Raw genomic sequence first — 16,247 nt, 5'->3', positions numbered from 1 at the left:
GCACACACACACACACACACACACACACACACACGCATACACACATGCACACTGGCTGCCTTGACATCAGCCAATGAGGAGATCCCAGACATAACTAAGAGTTCTTAAGGAGAAGAGCCAATACAAAGATAGGTTTTAGGAGGGGTACTACAGAGGTGCATATCATGACTCTGTGTGAATGGAAAAACCCTTAAAACACGAAATAAAAGCAAAATTCAAAGTGTGCACAAACATTTCTGAGCGTATTAAGAGCTGAGAGCAGCCTCCTGCAAGCATCATGTCATGACCGTTTTCCTCCGGACTTGTGCATGTGAAATAGTAGACAGTGTTGCCGGGCTCGCTAACCTACCTTCCCGTGTCCCCTTGCAGAAGTTTCCGCTGTGAGTCTGTCCTCTGTCCTCCGCAGCGCAGCGGAGAGGAGGCGGCGCCGGCGGGTGACTGAGGAGACTCAGCTTCTTCCACTTCCACAACCAGGGAGCCACAGCTTCATGACAAGTCACACACGCTTAGAACAGTGCACGTCCGGTTGTAATTTACAAAATAAAAGTCGTGTCTGTAAGGTGAAGGGGTGAACTGATGGGATGATGCGCAGGTTTAGTGACTTGATTAGGACTCCCCTTGCATGTTTCATCTTCAAGTACACCACCAAACCTGCTGCTGTTACTGCATAACTCTGTGCACTTCTCATATTGGGCTATAACTGTTGCATTTATTTATTTATTTGATCATTATTTTTTCTATTTACAACTTTAAAAAAAACATCATGATCTATCAGTGATGCTGATAACACAAAAACACTGAGCTTGACTCATGTTTTTAATTATAGCATCAACACTAATTAACACATTCAATTTAAAGCTTCAACACACACCGCTAATTTTTGGTTGAATATTTTTAATTTTCTCTTTGCACATGCAACATTAAGCTCCAGAATATACTGAATTTAAAAGTGTTTAAATACGATGGATTGCCATGTTTACCAATGCTGGCTGCCGGATATTAAGTGATTGAGGTGGCACTAAAGTGTTTTTAAATCTTGCCACTTTATGGAATATATGCGTGATTTGTCCTTCTAGTTGTGACATTACTTTCCTACAGTAAAAGTGACTAGTAAAAATGAACAATGTGGCTAAATCAGAAAAGAGGTCAAGTAATAATAAATGAGTCGTCATAACAGTTTGCACATCATCATCATTTGATCGAACTTTTTTTGTGGCAGAGGAGCAAATGGAGCAGCATTTTTCATATAAACAAATGACACCAAGTCAAACCACATATATCATAATGTTGTATTCTTGTAATTTGGTATACTTTATGGTTCTTTTTGTTAGTTTTTGTTATTGCTGTCTACTTGTATTTATTGTAAGGTGTCCTTGGTTGACAGAAAGGCGCCTATGAAATAAAATGTATTATTATTATTATCATTATTATTCAGTCTTCTGTCAGTGGTGAAATTAAGGTGAAACAGATGACTGGCTAACCTAACATTTTTTGAACAAGTAAACAGGAGACAACTCAACTTTTTTGTCAGAACATGGTTCCCCACACTTATTTTAAAGTCTTAATTTTTCTGTAACTTGAGATCTAATTTTAATAAATCATTCTGTACATGTGATCTATTCAATATCATTTAAAGGAAAACAAAGTAGTGAAATTTAAGCAAATATTGCTGCTTTTATTTTGAAGGCATACATGTTCCTCTCCGGGTTTGTTCAGTCTGTTGGTGTTTGACTTGATTCAGAGGGATCCTGCTGATTGGCTGCCTGATCATCTGCTCCTCAAAGGAAGCAGCTGTAGACAGTGGTGGGGGTTTTGTAGGATATGAGTGGGTTACACATTATAGTGTTGTTGCCATGGATACTGTGGGCACAGGTGTTGGAGGTGTTGTGTACGTGTCATAATGGTTGTCCTGCAATTTAAAAATGTAACACACTCAAATTAATGACATACATTTGAATGTCACTAGGTCATAATGCATCCTCAAGCCCACAACAAGGAAACGGTTGGCCGTGCTCTGTCCAAAGTTCAACCTACCACCAGCTATAAAGTGTAAAGACAACATGTTGCAGGTTCATAGCAGTTTTGTGCATTTCGTTGCCTTTAGATAGAGCCAGGCTAGCTGTTTCTTTTTCACTCAGTTTTAAAATTGTTTTTTTATACATGCGTACAACCACACAACACACTCAAAGGGCTCATACACATGCAAATGTGGAGAGAGATGGTGGATTGATGTGCAGCGCCCTGTGAGCAGCTGAGGTCGGGTTCAGTGCCTTGCTCAAGGGCACCTCAGCAGTGCCAAGGCCGTGAACTGGCACCTCTCCAGCTACCAGTCCCCCTTTACAGTCTGTGTGCTAAACTAAACTAACCATCTCATGGCTGTAGTTTCATATATTTAGGAATAAAAGTCTTTTACATTTTTGGAAAATATGTTTATTCACTTTGGGGCAGAGTTCGAAGAGAAAACTACTATCTGATAATTAAGTAAGACTATTCAGCAGGTGTTTACCAAAGGGATATCCATTTGACAGTGCCACACCTAACTGTTTTCATCTGTCTCCATTCTTTATTCTAAGCTGAGTGTGGCTGCTAGCTGCAGTCAAGTGAAGTTATGGTGATCTTTTATCTAACTTTTAACAAGAAGAAAGTGTAATTCTCCAAATGTTGAACCATAAAAACAAGGCTGAGCTACATGCTGTGTTCATAAGCTGCTAGATTGATTTTGTTGCAAGCTGCTTTCCACCTTTAACTTGACATGAAAGGGGAATCGGCCTTCTCACCTCACCCTCAGCAAGAGGAAATAAACATATTTACCAGAATGCTTTTTCTTGAAAGTGGAAGGTTTTGTGTGTGTGTGTGTGTGTGTGTGTGTGTGTGTGTGTGTGTGTCATTGTCTCTAACTCCCACTTGTCACAGCACCTTGCACGATGTTAGATCATCAGATATCCCTTTGCCTCTGAGAGAACAACATCTCTGTACTGTGCAGTGAAGCAGTGAAGCACACGTAAGTAGGTTTGCTTGTTATATCTCATTGAAAGCAGACATATCTATATCTTTGTATTGGTGGTTTATACAGTTTTATTGTGTTACAAACAAACACATGACCCAGTTGGTGATGATACGATTAGAGTAAGATCAGGCCTGAGAAAAAGTTGTAATGAAACAATGCAATGCATCGACAAAAAGCTACAGTATGGTTTGAAACTAACTAACTTGTTAATAATGTAGTTTTAATTGGTTTACATAGCTGGACGTCAACCTACTTGTTCAAACCGTTCTTTAATATTTTATTTCATACTTGACAGCAAAACTGGAACTCAACAAGAGCTTTAAAGTTACTTTTGAGATTTTAAATTGAATACAAATGGAGTTTTTGAAAATATGATATTATTCTTATTAATCTTTGAAATTTAAACAAAAGATTTCCAGTTTAAATGTTTTTTTGTTGTCTTTCCACAGCTGTGACTGAGCTGTAAAAACATAAAATAAAACAGTGTGTGCACCACAGCCGGGTTGAGGCATTGTTGCTCTGGCTTACAAAAGTCGAGATTACATGTACAAAATATAAATAGCTGCTTTTATTGTGCCTTGGAATAGAAAACCAAAAATGGGTAGGTTTTAACACACCGAAGAGGTCTGTGTCTTTGTGTGTGTGTTTTTTATCGCTTGTAACTTTACTTGAAATTACTGGATATATTTTTGGTCCTACACTTGAAGCATATCTGCAAAATGTTCCAGGCCACAGCCATATGCCAGACGATATTGTGTTCAACAAAAGAAAGAGGCTTTTATGTACAAGATGTGCTTGTTAATTCACAGTGTAATGTAATGTTGATTGTTACATTTAGTTGAGGATTAAGCCACAATTCAGACTCGTTCTAACTGACAGTTTGCTGCAGGTGTCTTTTATATTGTTTGCTTTTTATTGATCAAAATGGAACGACAGTTGAGGTGGTGCTGCTTGGGTTATTTTCTGTCTGTCAGATAAAAGTGTTTAGACATGAAAAGAGCATCTAACGTCATTGTTTCAGATTAGATTTAAAAAATCTTATCTGAAACAATGACGTTAAATGCTTTCATATTAATGACAACAAAGGAAACACAAACTGTTTATTTGAATGTCAACTGTTTCCACTGATGCAGGAAATTATATTTAGCTTGGGGCATTTCAGTCCCTGATCTGATATAAAGATCAGCCTTCTTATCCAAGTCCACCTACAGTATGTCTTTTTTTAAATCATCACTAAAACAAACACCGGTTTGGGGGAAAATCATCTCATGTATGAGAGTTAAAGGACACACTATCTTGTTGGTGGATGCTGACAGTCTTAAATGTTGATGTTCGTACTAAGGAATGCTTTGAGTTACATAACCTTGAGCTGGCTTCCTGATATCGTAACCAAAATAATCATGACCTAAAATAACTTTAATAGCTGAATAGCTATCACTGGAATGTTCTTGATTTAATACAAGTCACGTAATCTACAGAAAACACAGTGTTTCAGAAAACAAAGCCCCAGCTTTGCTTTTTGTGTTTTTTAACCAGACAGTTGATGATCCATCCTGACACTGACGTTAGCATCCCAGTCCTACTCTTGAATATTTGGAGATGTTTGGATGTTACAGTGAACCGGAAGACACTAATCTTATTTATTTTGTAATAATAGTAACGTTTAGGTAATTACACAATTATTAGCTGTGTTGTTTTTTAAGTATATTTCTTTTAGCCTTGCTAAAGCAAGCTAACGGCACAAATTTTAAACACACATGCGCATAACATGAACTTTTCCGGTAGTTTCCATCAGCAAGTACACTTTTGCTTTGTGTGATACTTTGCTTATAACAGAATCAAACTCATGTTGGTTGTGTTATCAGCACGCTAACACGCTAAGATGTTGAACATGGTTAATATTATTATATTATTATAACCCACTGTTAGCACAGCTGCAGATTGCTCTTGTTATACTTGAAGTACATTTATTTGTAACCGGGTGTTTTTATAATGTAGTACTGCCAGTTTTACTTGAGTAAATGATCTAAAAAAAAAAACATCGTCCGTGACCAGCCGAGTCATAGCTGAGCTTTAGCGCAGTAACTATTAGAAAGCTGTTTTATGCCTTAGCTTTTATTGTCACTTGCAGAGATTTTTTATTTTTAGGAGCGTTCAGAAAGATTGTGTTACTTCTTGTGTTTGGTTTCACTCAGTTTGTCATGCTTGACAAAACCTTCCCATCACTGACATAAAGATTGATTGTCCTGGAACAGCCATTTCTCTACAAAATTGAAAAGTCTGACCAGATGACAAACACGATCAGGTTTTTGCTTTGTATTTAATTACATTTACTTTGCGCCTGAGGGGTCTCAGAGGATCTAAATCTCGCCAGAAATAATTCACCCTCTCTTCTCTGTGGGAAACAAGCTCTCTGGCCTGTAGATTTTGGCATGTGTCACTTATGTACTCCTCCACTTGTTGAAAACACAGTGACTCATAGGACTTTTTCCACTGCTCACTGGGTCACTATCTGCTTACTCTGCAACACCTCATTTACTATAGTGTGTTTTCATGTGTGTTAAGTCTTTACACATTATATTCTGCCAGTTTCTGTCATTTAAAAGTACTCTATGATGAAAACTATCTCACTCTCTGAGGCTATCACACACACACACACACACACACACACACACACCGCGTAACACTGTGAGTTCAAAGCTGTCTCAGGAACTGTGTCATGTGTCACCTCATCTCTCTCTGCTCTTTGCCTTTGTGGTCCATAATATACAAGTAAAGTAGAAAAGCCATAAAAAAAATTTAAAAAAACATATTTTGAAAAGAACATGAGCTGAGCAAAGACTTGGCTGCTGTCTTCACTGGAAGTTTTTACGTCTTGTTGGAAAACTGTCAGTATTTTGGTTGGTTTGGTCATGTCGTAAATTACAGCAGTGTGGATAATATTCTTGTCATGGTGTGTTAGGAGGGTTTGTTGGTTTGTAATTAAATTCACTTTCTCTTTCAGTTTAAGTCTGTTCAAGTAATATCACAGAAGATGATGGTGAATGGAAAATTGTGTCAGTGTGCTATTTATCTTGCTTGGTGTTCGCTAGGAATGATGAATGAAAGAAATGATTTACATCTTTTTATATTATCTTAACTGAAGGAGATCATCACACAAATTTGCAGTCTTAACTGAAAACCCATTCTGAGGCTATAAAATGTCAGACAAGAGTCAAAAAGGCCATTCACAGTTTCCCAGTTTCTCTTCAAATGTCTTGTTTTGTCCAACCAACAGTCTTAAATTTGGGAGATATTAAATTAACAATCATATAAAACAGAAAAGAGCAAAGTCTCATATTTGCTGAGCTGGAACCAGCATGTGTTGGCTCTATAAATGACTTAAACGATTAATCATTTGGTAACAGGGTCCAGCATAAAGGATATTTTGTTTTTACATTTGAACAGACATTGAATGCAGAACTTAAAACGCCCTAAAGAAACAGCACACAGGTAGGGTTATGGTTCAGGTGCAGTTTATGAAACACTCATGCAGTGTTGGCTTTTCTGTACACGTGTGGCGTACCTGTTAGTCCACACTTTAAGGTCTGGTGGTCTTTGTTGTGGTGAGAAGGAGCTCGAGCCACAGTGGAGTCTTATGTCTTGTGGCAGCTACAGGTTTCTGCTCAGTTGTCCACTGTGGATGTGGGCACTGACACAGTTATGTAGCCAGGAAGCTGAGGTTTTCACACTTTTTGTGATTTTATATTATATATTTTATATTCAATCCACCAAGGTAACTTGATTACAGGCAGGTTTACACATCTTATTGCTCTGTACAGCACAGTTGAGCAAAGCCTCAGTCAGCTTTCTTATTTCCTGTACTTAGATATGATTTGTGCTGCTTGTCTGTGTTGGAAAGACAAATAAATAAAAGGGGGGAAAAGCCCCTGATAGACTGATGGTAAAAAATAATAGGAAGATGACATCAAGATTAGTTGATAAATTTCCAACACACTAGAAATTATTTTTATCTATAATCTGGTCTAATATATTATCTTATTCCTTCATTATTAGTCTGTCTGCATCTTCCGGTGCTGTCATTGTTGTGCACGTATTATGATCACTCCAACAGGCTTTTTCCACCTACTATCACATAACCGTCCTACAGATTTGAATCTTATCTTTACATCTTCAGACACCTCTCAGACACATTTACCTCTGCTAAAGCCTTTCCTAACAGACACATCATATTGTGAAGACAGTAGCTGTTTTAACGATGTAGTAGGGGAAATTCTCCCCAAAAAGGTTTTTTTTTTTTCCTTCCAGTGAGGAAAACTTTCAAACTCGAGTTTCTAAAGCAGAGGGAATGATCTAGAACCAAAAAGCACCTGTTCAACGGAAGAGCATGATGCTGGAGAAAGGAGGCTGTGAGGGCGGACTGCGACTTCCTGTTGTGGGTTCTGTCACCAGTTGGTTAATCTGCAAGCTTCATGCAGTCTCAAAGTGGGGGTGCTTTATGTTAAATATCTCATTCAGCTTGTCTGTGTAAAGCTGACAGTCCTGATAAAAACACTGTGAACTATAAACTTTCTCGAGGTGTAACGTAGAAGACAAGAAGAGGAGGTGAGACCCACGAGATCATGTGGGGGGGGGTTGTATTTAGGCAGAATTTTTTGTATATTGCTTTGTTCTTAATTTCACAACATTTTTGTAATTTCACAGATGATAAATTTGGGTTGATTGAGCAGACAATGGGGAGGTAGGGGCTGAAAGGTCATAGGTCGCAGACTGGATTTAAATGTGCTACATACAGGGTTACTGTCAGCTGTTAAATGTAGTTATTGCTCAAATGTTTTCCTTTTCTGTCTCCCTAGTTCCTTTCCAGCATCTACATCCAGGACTCATAGCCAAAGTCCAGCTCATCTCTCCCAGGTCTCAAAATGTCCATTGACCCGGCGGCCGAGCTGCCTTTTTTCTACGGCAGCATCAGCCGCTCCGACGCAGAGCAGCACCTGAAGCTGGCCGGGATGTCCGACGGGCTCTTCTTGTTGCGACAGTGTCTCCGAAGTCTGGGAGGCTACGTCCTGTCTGTCGTGTGGAACCTTGATTTCCACCATTACTCCGTAGAGAAACAGCTTAATGGGACTTATTGCATCACAGGAGGGAAGCATCACTGTGGGCCTGCAGAGCTCTGTGAGTTTTACAGCAAAGACCCTGATGGACTGGTGTGCCCCCTGAAGAAACCCTGTCTGCGCTCCCCAGAAACACCCATACGGCCCGGCGTGTTTGACAACCTGAGAGAAAACATGCTGAGGGAGTACGTGAAGCAGACCTGGAACCTGGAGGTGAGGCTGAGACTGATGGGTAATGTGTTACCTTCAACCATTTCAATCTCTAAAAGGTCATATAAGTTGTAATATAATCAAATATGGTCCAGAGGTGGAATATAATTAACTGGAACCAACACGATTAAATGCATCTCTTACATTTACATATTTAATTAAAAATACTGTACTTGAGTAAAATTTTTGAGGTAGGAAAAAGAAGATGACTCTATATACTCAATACTCAAATATAACAAAGCAAGGAAGAAAATATTGTCCATGAGAGACATTTCCCCTCTAAACTTTTTAACTGTTTGAGGCCCAAAGAGTTCAAATTATCCAATATTTTTAGATCACAGAAATATTAAATGTGTGTGGCAGAATTTAGTTCTTTATTCGTTCCTTTCTTCCATGAACCATCTCACTACCCATCAGATTTATCTTGTGACCCTTTGGAAGGACTCGACCCTCTAGTTGGGAACCTTAAACTCTAACTGTGTATAAAGTAGTTTAAATGAGCTCCAACCTGAAACATGAACATAATGTACCCTCATTGTAGACTCTGTACTCTGAACATTTGCAGACTTTCAGGGTGATTTTAGAAGGTGCATCTTTACATTTGTTTAGTGTCTTTGTGTCTTTCAAAAGACTACCAAACATTTTTTTTTTTACTCAGTTTGAGGTCTTGCCCTCTTAAGTGCCACTTCAGACCCAAATCCTGCAGTTTTATGATACGTCTCCTGAGCATACAGTCACACACTGAGACCAGTAGCCTTTTATCACTGGTGGGCTTCATCTAAACTTCCAAACTAGCTCCAGATGTTTGTGAACCCAGAAAAAATCATACACTCTCTCTGTCTCTCTCTGTGATAGCATCTCTTAGCAGTGATGGAAAGTAACTAAGTACATTTACTTAAGTACAATTTTGAGGTGCTTAAGTATTTCCATTTTTTTGTTACTCTCTATTTCTACTCTATTTCATTTGACACAAAAAATAATGTGCAGCTGTGGCACTGTGCTAATTTTCAGATGTCTGTAAGGTCAGCATTTTTTTTTATTTTAAACTATTTTAGGCCCTAAACTATCCAACATTTCACAAAAAAGGCGAAGATTAAAGAAACGTAAACCCTGACCTACTAGTTTGGGGACTTGACCCTAACAGCGTGTAGTTACTAAAGCTATCTACACCTTGTAAAATATTGTTTCTCCTTTGATGCATCAGTATTAGTGATCTAACAATGTAATTTATCATAATATATCAGTTACATGGGCCATTTTTTTTGCTGCATGAATTTACTTTACTTACACCTCTTTCAGATGACTATACTGAAATGTATTGCGGTTGAAAAGAATTTTACAGACATTACTGAATGAGTTTGTATGAATCCCTACATAAGTCTAAATGTCTGTTTCTGTATCTGGTTATCTTTCTGCTCAGGGAGAAGCCATGGAGCAGGCCATCATCAGTCAAGCTCCTCAGTTGGAGAAACTGATCGCCACCACGGCCCACGAGAAGATGTCTTGGTATCACGGTAAAATCACCCGTCATGAAGGCGAGAGGCGGCTCTACTCTGGAGCACAACCAGACGGCAAGTTTCTGTAAGTTGCTCCATATGATGTTGTTGCATGTCTGTCTTTTTTCTGCACCTCAAGCATCACATGTCTCAGTGTGGTTTGCCGTTTGTTTCTCAGGGTGAGAGACAGAGAGGAGTCTGGAACTTTTGCTCTCTCTATGATGTACGGGAAAACAGTGTACCACTATCAGATCCTTCAAGACAAATCAGGGAAATACTCCATGCCAGATGGAACAAAGTTTGACACAATCTGGCAGGTAGGCCGTCCCGTCATACTTTTATCTTCTTTCATTATCTTAATGCTGCAGCTGATGGGCTTTCCTGAAATCCAACTGAATGTTATCTTAACCTCTTTAGCTGGTTGAGTATCTGAAGATGAAACCTGACGGCCTGGTGACTGTTCTCAGGGAGCCGTGTGTTAACGGCAAAGCTGCTGAAAGTACTTATCTTATTTCCTTTGCTTGCACCAACAGTATGAAAGTGAAATATCACTTTTCAAATCAGTTTATGCTTTGTTGTGTCTTATTCTTTATTCTATTCAACCTTGTTAATCATTACACTAACACTGCCTCTAATCTGTTGCACAATCTTTCAGAGACACCCAGTCTTCCTGCCACAGTGAGTATTGAGTACATCCTGCAGTGTTTAAATCAGCATAGTTTTCTTTCTTCGAGATTCATTTTAATGTAACTTGTTTCAGAGGCGGACCGGCGCAAATGGATACACACCGCCACCTCGAGGTCAGTCACATGAAGTACAACCAGCTGAAACCACTTACAGTTATAATGTACAAAATAAGTTGCTCTGTTTTATGCACTTGGAACAAAATGAGTTTCATTTATTTATTTAATGTGTTTATAGGGTATGAACCAACACCACATACTGCTGGACATACTAAACTAGGTTGTAGTGTCTGTCCTTTTAAAATACTCAAAAAACAAAACAATGCAAAATGTACTTACAGTGTAAGCACTAAAGGTAAAATGGATCATATGATTAAATATCATATTATTGTAATTAAACTGTCATTATGGTTGTATTTATGTATAAACAGCATTTCAATATTGTAGCTGGTTGAGGGGAAGCTGATTTTAACTCCCTTATATATAGCTGGGTAGTTTAATATTTAACAATGTATTTTTGATTAGTTGTAAAAGATCATGATAGATCCTACTGAGAATCCTTCTTAGCGACCATTTTGTGGAAGCTAATGGGGGTCCAAACAAAGAATAAAGAATGCACAGGGCAAAGAGAAATCAAACAACACATTAATGTATTATGAATACATACCAATTTACATTTTCACCTCATATTGTTTATACCTTAATTTTTTTAGCGGTTGGAGGGATGTCCAAGCCGGTTACCACTATCCCTGAAGACCGTGACATTTTGCCTATGGACTGCAATGGATTCAACCCGTACCACAACCCGAATGATGTGAAGAGGTTCAACATCCAGAGGAGTCAGCTGCTGATGGATGAAGTGGAGCTCGGCTCTGGGAACTTTGGTTGCGTCAAGAAAGGAGTCCTGAAGTGTGATTCGTGAGGAAACATTATAAAACAAAAAAATCTGTTGAAGCTGTACATTTACTGTATGTGCATAGTTTAGTTTTTTTACCGAGGCCAGTGACCTCCAGATGTCACCTGGGGCTGCGAGCTAACCATCTCGGTTAAAGGTCGGCTGTTCATCCAAAATGCTTTGTTTGTTTTCTTTCAGAGGTCAGATCGATGTGGCCGTCAAAGTGCTGAAGAGTGAAAATGAGAAGCTGGTGAAGGAGGAGATGATGAGGGAGGCAGAGATCATGCACCAGCTGAGTAACCCCTTCATTGTTCGCATGTTGGGTCTGTGCAACGCTGAGAACTTGATGCTGGTCATGGAGATGGCTTCTGCCGGACCACTCAACAAATTCCTCTCCACCAATAAGTGAGTTTAGACGCATTATGTGTGAAAGGGAATAAAATGTGGGCAAGAGGTTATAGGAATAGTAATATAATGATAATGTGATGAATGTCTATATAATGAATCTAATGTATCTTTAAAGACACAATCGTTTAATTTCACTTCAATTGAATGACAACATCACCATAGATAAAGATTGCCAGCCAGCACACACAAGCAGGTACAAGCAGCATCAGAAACATCTTTAAAATACTCCAAATTAAAAGTTAAAATTCATCTAATGGCATGAGACTTTCAAGTTTGAAAGTTCTTTGAAATGTATCCCATTTATTTGGTGCAAGTACTCAGAGGTAGTGTTCCAAAGTTCAGTATTTACTCCTGGGGGATCAAGAGTTTGCCAGTTCTGGGATGAACATTAGTTTAAGAAGAACACAAAAATAATAATGGGACCATCCTACTTTCTCATATGTGTAGAATATTTGTACTGTAATGAAACATAGGGCACAGCATTGATTTGTTTAATGGTGGAGTGGACAGCATGAGAGTAGAGGATATCTTTGTAATCAAGGACAAACAGGACCAGTGCCAGATGTTCCACTTTGAAAACCAGGCTGTCACCAAAATGACCAGCTATTTAAGTTATATATTAAGATATTAAGTTTTAACTAATTCAATTTGAGTACTATTATAATTTGCTGTGTGGTAAAAATACATTTTTTCTTTTTAATCATCTTGTAACTCCTTGTGTATATTTAGGGCCAGTGACAACACTCTCTATCTTCAGACCCTTAATTTGGATTAGGATGAACAAAAACGAAAAAAAAAAGCCATCATCTTCTGATTTTTGTCATGATCAGTATTTTTGTCCCCACAGGGATACTGTAAGTGTGGAGAACATTGTCAACCTGATGCACCAGGTGTCGATGGGAATGAAGTATCTGGAAGAGAAGAACTTTGTGCACAGAGACTTAGCAGCACGTAACGTACTGCTGGTCAACCAGCAGTTTGCCAAAATCAGTGATTTCGGGCTTTCTAAGGCCCTCGGAGCCGATGACAACTATTACAAGGTACTCACATCACACTGCAAGTCTGAGTGACACAAATGTAGAATCACTAAAGGGCGAAGGGCGGAGCGATTATCAGCGCTGCAGCTAACACAAACAGATAGTGTATCTTAAATTGACTGCTTTTCAAAGAATTGCTCCTGTTACGCAAATACTAACCAAAATGTGTCACCTGCTCTGTGCAAATCAAAGTAACTGATTTCCTTTTTATTGGTTAATTGACCTTCATCTGAAGGGAGTCTAGAAATCTCCAGGAATACCCGACTCCAGTGAAGTACACAAGGGGCAAGACTTTTATTGTATCACAGAAATATTAGCCTTACACCACACCCTCTAAATCAGTGGTTCACAAACATCTTTATGCCACACAGCACCCTTCAAAGTGTTCTTCTTTTTTTTCTTGGCAACCTCATCCATTTCCCAATGTCAGTCTCCATCAATCGTATACTTGTGACATGTGACATATATGGCCTAACATCACTGTTGAAAGAAGTTTTCCTCTTTCTTTGTAGATTTACATATAAATATTGAACTTATACATATAGACAACAATACAAGTTGGTAATCATAATAGGTTACTTTTTTATTTCAAGTAAAATGAACTTACATATAGTGATTTACTACTTGTTTTTTTCGGTTTTCACAGGTTTAAAAATGTAATATGGAATTGTAGCTCTTAATATGTGGACAAGTTGAAAAATGGAAATTATAAAATCCTGCAGCATCCTCAGCCCATCTCTCAAGTACTCCAGTGTGCTCTAAAACGCCCTTTCTAAATACAACATGCTGGTTCTGATTATCAGTACTGGTGGAGGCTGCCTTGGTGAATCATTAACATGCTGCTCACATTTTGTGTTGTACAGGCTCGTACTGCAGGTAAATGGCCACTGAAGTGGTACGCTCCAGAATGTATAAACTTCCACAAATTCTCCAGTAAAAGTGACGTGTGGAGTTTTGGTATCACCATGTGGGAGGCCTTTTCATACGGAGGGAAACCTTACAAGGTACCAAGAGTTGATCGCAAAACTTTCACAACTGTGAGCATTGATCCTGAACATCAAATTAAATTACAGCTCTTCTTTGTGTCCTAATTTTATCTAGAAAATGAAAGGACCAGAGGTTATGCGCTTCATTGAAAGTGGAAACCGCATGGAGTGTCCATCAGTATGTCCAGAGCGAATGTATGCAGTGATGAATGATTGCTGGACGTACAAGTAAGAAACTGATTGTCTCTTGTGTATGTTAGTGAAGCTTCAATCATGCAGTCTCATTGTGATCAAGATAAACAAATAGCAAAGTAAGTAAGTGCTGCAATGTATCTAGTAGACTTCCATTAGATTATGGATCAGAGTTGGAACATCATTATGTGTCAGAACAAGTATTAAATTAGAAATAGAAATAGAATTGGGGACCACTATTGATCCCTGTGGGACACCTTTAACCAGAGAGATATGATTTGAAGCATGTGTAAACAGAATCATCAAAACCAATGAAAAGCAGTTTACTTAACATATTATTATGATATGATGAACAGTATTAAATGCCTTGGGCAGATCTACAATGTTGCTTTTTATCAAATCAGTTAACAATATTATCCTCAACAGCATTGCAGTGGTTATTGTACTCTGATCTAAATGCGGCATATGCTGTGTTGTATTTGAGATTTAGATCAGCTTTAGATAGTGCTGTGGTCTCTTAAGATTGTATGACATTGCTGTCCATTTATCACAACCCCCTTAAATGGCTGTTCCGGGCCCTTCTCTCTCCTCTCTTACTAGGCATGAGGATCGTCCTGACTTTAAGAAGGTTGAGGAGTCCATGAGGTCTTACCATTACTCCATATCGAACAAGGCCAAGCCTGAGGGAGCTGCAGCCGCCGCCGAGCCTGTCAAGTAGACAGAAACAAGGCACATTCTGTCCCAGTGTTGCACAAAGCATCCTTTCAACTGGCTATTAAACAACCAAAACAAAGAGCTTTTTATTAACGGTGCACACTGAGCAGCTTCGACTACAGTACCAATGCAGCTAAACAGGCCTCAGTGACAATAAATGTGCATTTGTAAATTGGACTTCAGTGTGTAAACTATGTAAGGAGGACCTCTGTCTGTCTGTCTGTCATGGTTTGAATGTTAAGTGGTGACGTCTTTACATTGATGAACAAACTAATTTTATATTCTGGTATTTTGAGGCCATTTTTTCTGTATCTGCCACCACCTAAGAGTAGATTATTGTTTTGTTTTGTTTTTATTCCAAATAAAATATAAGTAGAAATAAAGTGATAGAACTGTACACATTCACGTTTCAACATTCCTGTAAAGTCTGTGAGATTTAAGAAAAAAATAACCAGTGTATAAAGTGAAGGTGACTTATTTCTATTTTCTGGTTTTAAATCTTTATGAAAATTATAAGTTCATAATCATATAGGCCTACTACATGGACTATTTGAGTAAAAACTATACACTGTGTATAACTGATCTATTTATTACTCTCATTGCTGACCCACCCCCAGAGGGATGGCTAACATGTGCCATAAAAATCTGTAACTTTATTTAGCATGTAGCAGAAAAATATACAGAATAACATCCTAGAAACATAAAATGTGCAGAGCACAGCATCTGTCGAGCAGTGGAAAAATTGTGTAAAAGCCAAAAACTCTTTGACACTTTAAATATTCTCACAAAATAGAGGTGTAAGGGAAATAACTGGCAGTTTTCTAAATGTTAGAGAGAAATATGTACTTTGTGAATAAATAATTTGTATAAATAAAAAAGTAGTTTAAATAGAGTGTGGGTGTTGAAATACATATGAAGTGAAAGAGCTGTGTCTCAGTGATTCAAACATGATGTGTTGTGGTTTATTATGACTGTGTTGTAAAATAAATGAGGTTTGGCAGGCTGACCCCTGCCCTTTAGTGACACACTGTATCAAAGGAAGTACTTCTGAGCAGCCTGGCAACACTGAAGGGCACCCGACACCGGAAGTTGATGAATTAGTCTTCAAATTAATGGCTTTCATAGCACATTATGGGTAGTGATGGAATGAGGTCTGAAATCCATTGATTAGTTTAATTATAAATACAGTTGAACTTTTGTGCAAGTTAGTGTCCTGTATTCAATATTTTACTGAAGTAAAGTATTAGGAGTCAAATGTACAGAGGTAATTAACATGAGAGTGAGTACAAATTTGTAATACAGATGCAGTAAGTGTCATTATTATTATTATTTTATGAACTTATCTCATAATCTGAAAAATCCTTGTCTGTGGCTCATAACTACAGACATCAGAGAATTGTAAAATGTTAAGTATTTGCCTCTGACGTGTAGTAGTAAGTACTAAATGATAACAGTACTTATGTGCTTATCTACAATACTTTTTACATAATGGGTACAAGTAGTGT

General features: G+C 38.3%; 2 protein-coding genes across 4 annotated transcripts in view; one reads left to right on the top strand and one right to left on the bottom strand.

Annotated features, from left to right (window-relative positions):
• Positions 1–650, bottom strand: part of adamts10 (ADAM metallopeptidase with thrombospondin type 1 motif, 10) — a 50,738-nt gene extending 50,088 nt beyond the window's left edge. The window contains exon 1 of the mRNA XM_010734474.3: positions 350–650. The gene's annotated coding sequence lies outside the window, so the exon portion shown is untranslated. The remainder of the gene's footprint in view (positions 1–349) is intronic.
• Positions 651–2,902: 2,252 nt separating this feature from the next.
• Positions 2,903–15,767, top strand: zap70 (zeta chain of T cell receptor associated protein kinase 70). 3 transcript variants are annotated; one of them, XM_010734471.3, is made up of 13 exons: positions 2,903–3,001; positions 7,864–8,334; positions 9,752–9,912; positions 10,006–10,144; positions 10,245–10,326; positions 10,483–10,505; positions 10,588–10,627; positions 11,224–11,428; positions 11,604–11,810; positions 12,661–12,853; positions 13,714–13,854; positions 13,952–14,064; positions 14,629–15,767. In XM_010734471.3, exons 2-13 carry the CDS (start codon positions 7,930–7,932, stop codon positions 14,744–14,746), a joined length of 1,827 nt encoding a protein of 608 aa, XP_010732773.1. In that variant the 5' UTR covers positions 2,903–3,001; positions 7,864–7,929; the 3' UTR covers positions 14,747–15,767. The 3 variants fall into 3 exon arrangements, with proteins under 3 accessions (XP_010732773.1, XP_010732774.1, XP_010732772.1); XM_010734472.3 differs by having other exon boundaries at positions 2,949–3,005; XM_010734470.3 differs by lacking the exon at positions 2,903–3,001 and adding an exon at positions 7,455–7,612.
• The last annotated feature ends 480 nt before the right edge of the window (positions 15,768–16,247 follow it).

Source organism: Larimichthys crocea, chromosome XVII, assembly GCF_000972845.2.
Source record: "Larimichthys crocea isolate SSNF chromosome XVII, L_crocea_2.0, whole genome shotgun sequence".
Lineage (NCBI taxonomy): Eukaryota > Metazoa > Chordata > Actinopteri > Sciaenidae > Larimichthys > Larimichthys crocea.
This window is presented reverse-complemented; position numbering and strand designations above follow the sequence as displayed.